Raw genomic sequence first — 6,000 nt, forward strand, 5'->3', positions numbered from 1 at the left:
TCTTTAAACTAGGAACATAGGTTATCGTTGAGTGTTTTTAAAAAGAATCTGTCCCAAATGGGGAGTAGCTCTTACTGTGTATAAAGTTCCCGTCCTGCAAGATGAAGGAAGTTCTAGAAATCTGCTGAACCACGTTTACAATCAATCATACTGTGCTGTACACTTAAAAATGTGTTAAGAGGGTAGATCTCGTGGTAAGTGTTGTTCTTTTTTTATGATTTTATTTATTTGAGCGGGGGGGGGGGCACATGTGCTCACACAAGCAGGCGGAGAGGCGGAGGGAGAGGGAGAAGCAGACTTCCCACTGAGCAAGCGACCTGACGTGGGACTCGACCCCAGGACCCCAGGATTATGACCTGAGCTGAAGACAGATGCTTAACCAACTGAGCCACCCAGGAGTCCCTCACGTTAAGTGTTCTTACCCCAAAAACAAACAGTCACGTGTTGAATGTTGCTGAGAGTCCGGATAATAAGAGAACCAAAGAGTGCCCCTGACAGGGTCTAAATGCATCTACACGGACAGATCTCCAACACCTGCCAAGCTTAAAGCTATTGCGACACAGTCCCCACCACATAAACATCTTTTATGTTTTGTATATTTTCTATGGATCATATTTGTATGCATTTTTTAAACACCATATACCCACCAAAGTCAAACAGAGATAATGGTGATTATCTCTGGAGACACAAAGCTGATGGCCTACATGATGTGTGTGCGTGAATGAATCAATGTATTCTTCAAATAATTTAAAATGCATGTTTAAAATCAAGTGCTTACTGAGTCTTGGGAGATCGCTGGGGAAGTTGGTAAGAGATTCCTCAGAGTGGTGACAGTGGAAATGGGGACGCATGGCTCAGATGCCGGGGTTAGAGGTAAGAGCCAGGTGCACACAGACAAGCGGGTGTAGACAGCTCTGTTTGGCCATGAAGAGAGCACAGGACTGCACAGGAGGTGGTGTGGAGTCCCTGGAAGTCTTTTTAAGATGGGAGGATGCTGGGGCACCTGGGTGGCTCAGTGGGTTAAGCGTCTGCCTTTGGCTCGGGTCATGATCTCAGGGTCCTGGGATCGAGCCCCGCATCGGGCTCTCTGCTCAGCAGGGAGCCTGCTTCCCTCTCTTTCTCTCTGCCTGCCTCTCTGCTTGTGATTTCTGTCTGTCAAATGAATAAATAAAATCTTTAAAAAAAAAAAAAAGATGGGAGGATGCTGATAGAGACAGCAAGAAAAGGCAGAATGGGGGCAGGGGAGATGACATAAGGTCCTTGGGAAGGTGGGTGGGTGGACGAGAGCCCCACGCAAGGCATGGCCTGTGCCATTGACCTGTCCATGGCATAATTACACCCAGCCTACCGCTCACACCAGATCCTAGGTCAATGTTGGCCAAGGACATGGTGATGTTAAGTGTAGCCACTAATGATGGCCAACCAGAAGAGGGCAGTCTTGGCCTTCCAAGAAAAGCTGTGCTTCCCAGAGCCACCTCTCAGTAAGTGGGATCATCTCAACTGCAGGGAGGGAGCCATGGCCCCTCTCAGCCCTGGGGGTTAGCAAAGGCAATCGTCACCAGCTGGGGCCTAGCTCTGCCATCCCCTCCCCAAGGACATGGACAGATGCAGTGAGACAGCTGGAGACCCCACACTACCACTGGCCACACTATACACGTGGCCACTCCCCAGTGAGTCACTTATGTCCTGCACCCCTTTCCCGGTCTGTTAAGTGCTTTCTCACAGGGCTGCTGTCAGAATCAGGGTAATAATAATTACCTCACAGGGTTGTTGTGAGAATAAAATGAGATCATGTACAGAAAACACTTGGCAAAATGCCTGATAGGACAGAAGCACTCAACAGCAGTACATACTTTTAACGTCCCTGCGGACTTCAAAGTCTAAGCCCTAACCCCCTCTAACTCTGCTCTTTGGAGGCCAGCTCTGAGGCCAGATGGTCAAGCACAGTGTCCCACCTCTGGGTTTCCAGATGCATAGGACCTGTCAGGGGGGTTGGCTCCTTTTCTTCACCCCTAGACCAAGAAGCCTGGAAAGGAGCCCCTCCCTCCTCTCCCAGAGCCGAGCCCCAGCATGGCAGGCCTGCAGGGGGACATCCAGGCTCTGCTACCAGCAAGCTGCACACAGTTGGCCCCAGTCTCCACTGTAAAATGGCGATCTCTCTCCTACGCTCCTCATGGGCTTGACGTGAGACACGCATGAAGCTAGGTGTGCAAAGGAAGAGCTAATGCCAAGAGGCTTTGCGATGACAATAGGAAGAGACTCATCTATCACTCAGAGCATTAACATTGTCTTTGAGAAAGGTTAACCTGCTTATTCTCACCATCCCACCATGGTGCACACCTCCTTCCCACCCAGAATCCCTCCACCCTGTCATCCTGCCCAGGCTAGCTCTTCTCCCTTCTCCTCCAGGGTCCCTTTCTAGAATCCTCCTCCTCCTAACACTCAGCCACACTGCCAGACAGGATTTCAAACGAGTTCCCTTCAAAACAATCATTACTAACCATTAAAAAAATAACAGTAATGACAACCTCACAAAGCAACGCCCACCAGGTTTGTTCTCACCTCAGGGCCTTTACACTTGCTGTTTCCTCTGCCTGGAAGCACGTCCCCTAGTTACCCACCTGACTTGATCCTTTGCTTCCTTTGGGTCCGTATTCAAATTTCAGCAAAGCCTTCTCTGGCCAAACTACATGAAAGTACAATCTTCCTTCCTAACATTCCCTACTTCCCTTCCCCACTTTAACTTTCTCCCTAGCAATGACCATCTAAAACAACATAGATTTTCATCGTTTCACTTGTTTGTTTTTTAGAAAGCAAGTTCCATGAAAAAGGGCCTTTTTGGTTTGGTTTGGTTTGTTCACTTGCTAAATCCCCACCTGAAATGGGCCCTCTGGTAGTGCTCAAGGAAGGTTTGCTGAATGACTAAATGTGTCCAAAGCAGTACTCTGAGAAACTTTATACGCTTGAAGACTGTCATCAACTAAGAACAGGAAGAGAAGAGATGAGCGAAGCATTCAACCCGCAGACGACAGAGCCTGTCTTACTCAACACTGGATTGCCAACCCTAGTTACACACTGACCCGCACACTGCAGTCCGACGAACAGAGAACGATAGTAAGTAAGCAGAGTAAATCTAGAGAGAGCAGGAGGGGAATTCAGACAACAGTAGTAATCTCATTAGAAAGGCAGCAAAATTGGCAACACAACAGAATTCTCAAAGGACTAGTTGAGAAAAGGTACTGTCACACATTACTAAGACTATAAAAGAAAAAAAAACGATGATAAGAAGGTATTTTTGTTTTGTTTTGTCTTGTTTTAATTAGAAGGATACCATGCAGAGCTCTAAGCCAAGAAGCCTGAAAATCTCCATGAATAAGGTGACCCACCTGCCCAGACACACACACACCACTTCCCATTCAGAACCTCCATGCTTGTTTCTCCCTCCCTCAAGCCTTCAAGCCCTCTTCCAAGTGGGTGGCCTGTCCCAGGGGGTGGGGGCCTATGGCAGCACCCCAGCCTCCTGTGTGCTGAGCAGGCAGAGAGGGTCAGTAAGCAGGGGTGGGGGGCGGATAGGGGCTCACCTTGTTGGCACAGCTGAAGCCCAGCCCCAGCTCAGCCAGGACCTTCAGCACACCCGGGCTGCTGTTGCACTTGACCGTGTAAAAAGGCCGGACTCGAGGCAGGCACTTCAGGAAGCAGAAGTGCTTCCTCACCACAGCACCCAGGTCGGCCACGAAGAAGGCAGCGACGTCACCCTGCACGAGAAGAGTGAATGTGAGACCCCCCCTGCTTACCTCCCTCCTGGTGCGTGCCATCTGCCATCTTCCCAGGGAACCTGCCCCAGGCCCCACTCTGGCCACCAAGCCACCCGGCTCTACTTCTACCGTTCTCTGCACAGAAGGCCAGCTGCACTGGGGGTTCTGTGATCTGGCTCAAGTCCCCTCCTCCCCTCGCTGCAGCTCCAGCTCCAGCTTCAAACCTTCTGAGCTCTCGTTCCCACCATGCCCTTGGCGCAGAATACACTTGCCCCCACTCGGATCTGGCAAATTCCCAGTCTACCTTCAAGATTCCCCTCACAGGCTACCTCCCGCGAAACAATAACGCCACTCTGCCTTTAGGGCTCTCGCTGCATGTAACACATGCTTTCAAAGTATCAGAGCTGTATATACATTCGTCTTCTCCAGAAAAAGATAGATTCCTTGCAGGCCAAAGCTATGGCCTGCGGCCCGCGGCCTTCCACACGTAGGCGCCCGCTGAAGCCTTGCATGAGTCCCACCTCCACTGCGACCCCTGCCTGTGAGCAACGGATCACCACAGATTTGCTAAGGGCAAAACCTGTACGAGGCTCCGGGTAAGAAAGCATTTACTTCAAGCCTCACTGGAACTCAGTTTCCCTTTTACGCTACACTTTTTTACTGAAGCCCACTTGGTGTCTGACGTGATGCTAAGGGACACAGGTGACCAGACAGGGCTCTGGCCCTGTAGGCGCTTGGGTCTTGAAGGCAACCAACCCTCCGAGCGATGACAGGCCCGTTCAATAAATGCTCTCCCGGAGTTTCTCCACAACGAGGTAGAGGCCACAGAGAAAAGGAAATACAAAATCAGCCCGGGAGATTAGGACAAAGTGACACTGATGAGTAAGGAGGAAGGACGGAAATAGGTAAGAGTGAGACAGGCTGGGAGAAGGGCATTCCAGGCAGAGGGAACAGCCTGGGCCGAGGGGCGATAACAGCACACGGCATCTTCAGGAAGCGGCAGTGGTTTGGCGGGGATCAAGCATGATCCGCTCTGGGCAGAGCCAGGCGGCCGCGGGGCTCTGAAGGCAGAACTCCGGCTTGACCTTGCAAGCGATTGGGGACCGCCCACCGATTCTGAGTTTGAGCATGGCTGTGATTGGGCTGGGGGTGGCTAGTGAGAGGAGGCAGGGACGAGGTTAGTGGGCCCCCAGAGAGATGAGGTCTGAACTACAAAGCCAGGGCCCAGCAGAGCACCCCGGGGGGGCAGGCTGGTGGTGTAATGAGCTTGGTGGTGCCCTGGGGAGGGGGGCAAGCCAGACTCCCAGGTTTCTGACCTAGAGGGCGGGGTAGAAGGTGGTGGTGCTGTTCATCAGGGCAGGGCAGGCAAGAAGGACAACGTTTGGGGCAAAAACAAGGAAATGGGGGTCAAATGAGCCCATCTCTGGTCAACAGCAAAGACTGAATGCCAGATATGAAGGAGTCCTTCCAGGAAAGGCAGCTGGGCCTGCATGGGGAATAAGAGACCCACCCCAACTCCCCGTCCCTCACCGCGGTGGCCTGTGAGGCCCCCAGAGTGAGCTCCTCCAACAGGTCTCTGGTGCTGAAGCCCTCCTCCACCATCACAAAGTCTGTTTCGCTCAAGTAGCCAGCCATGCCGAGGAGGAGGAGCCGTTGGGCTGGATGGAGCCGCTGCCCCGCCGCCCGCCGCCTTAGAAAGTATGCAACACACTGCGGGGGAAGAGGGAGTAAAGTGAGGGGGCTCGCTGGACGGCTGCCCTCCACTGCCCCTCTGACCTCCCCAAGCCGGCGGCCCAGTTCTGTCACACCCTACCGCCAGCTCAAGCCTGGAGAGCTTAGGCCCCCTGGGAAGGGTGGGGACGATCAGGAATCCTGGACTGAGACAAGGCATAACATGCCTAGATGTCACTGCCTCTCTGAGCCTCAGTTTTCCCATCTGCAAAACGGATGGATATTTTAGAGATCCTTGCCAGTTATGAAATTCGGGTTTTAGCAAAAAGGGAAAGAACGAGAGGGAGCAGAAAAACCAAGAAGCTCGGGTGGGGAAGTTTTCAGGGGACCCCCAGTTTTGACCACGCCCAACTAAAAAGGCTGGGGGTGGCCCCACTAAGGAGTCTCAGCCCCAGAGCAGGAGCTTAGGTTCGAGTCCCCCCTCCGCTCCGTGACCTTGGCTATGCCCTGTCCCCTCTCCGAGCCTCAGTTTCACCGTTTGTAAATGGGGGGGAGGGGGGCAGCTGGCGGGCAC

The 6,000-nt window shown here is 52.5% G+C and overlaps 1 protein-coding gene across 1 annotated transcript in view; it reads right to left on the reverse strand.

Annotated features, from left to right (window-relative positions):
• The window catches only part of AZIN2 (antizyme inhibitor 2), a gene marked incomplete at its 5' end in the record, with an annotated part of 38,586 nt that extends 33,196 nt beyond the window's left edge, over positions 1–5,390 (reverse strand). Inside the window, 2 exons of the mRNA XM_080800749.1 lie at positions 3,582–3,755; positions 5,286–5,390. Of these exons, the coding sequence (XP_080656875.1) occupies positions 3,582–3,755; positions 5,286–5,390 (279 nt within the window). The remainder of the gene's footprint in view (positions 1–3,581; positions 3,756–5,285) is intronic.
• Positions 5,391–6,000: the final 610 nt, after the last annotated feature.

Source organism: Martes martes (genome assembly GCF_963455335.1).
Source record: "Martes martes genome assembly, chromosome: 4".
In the NCBI taxonomy this organism is placed as follows: domain Eukaryota; kingdom Metazoa; phylum Chordata; class Mammalia; order Carnivora; family Mustelidae; genus Martes; species Martes martes.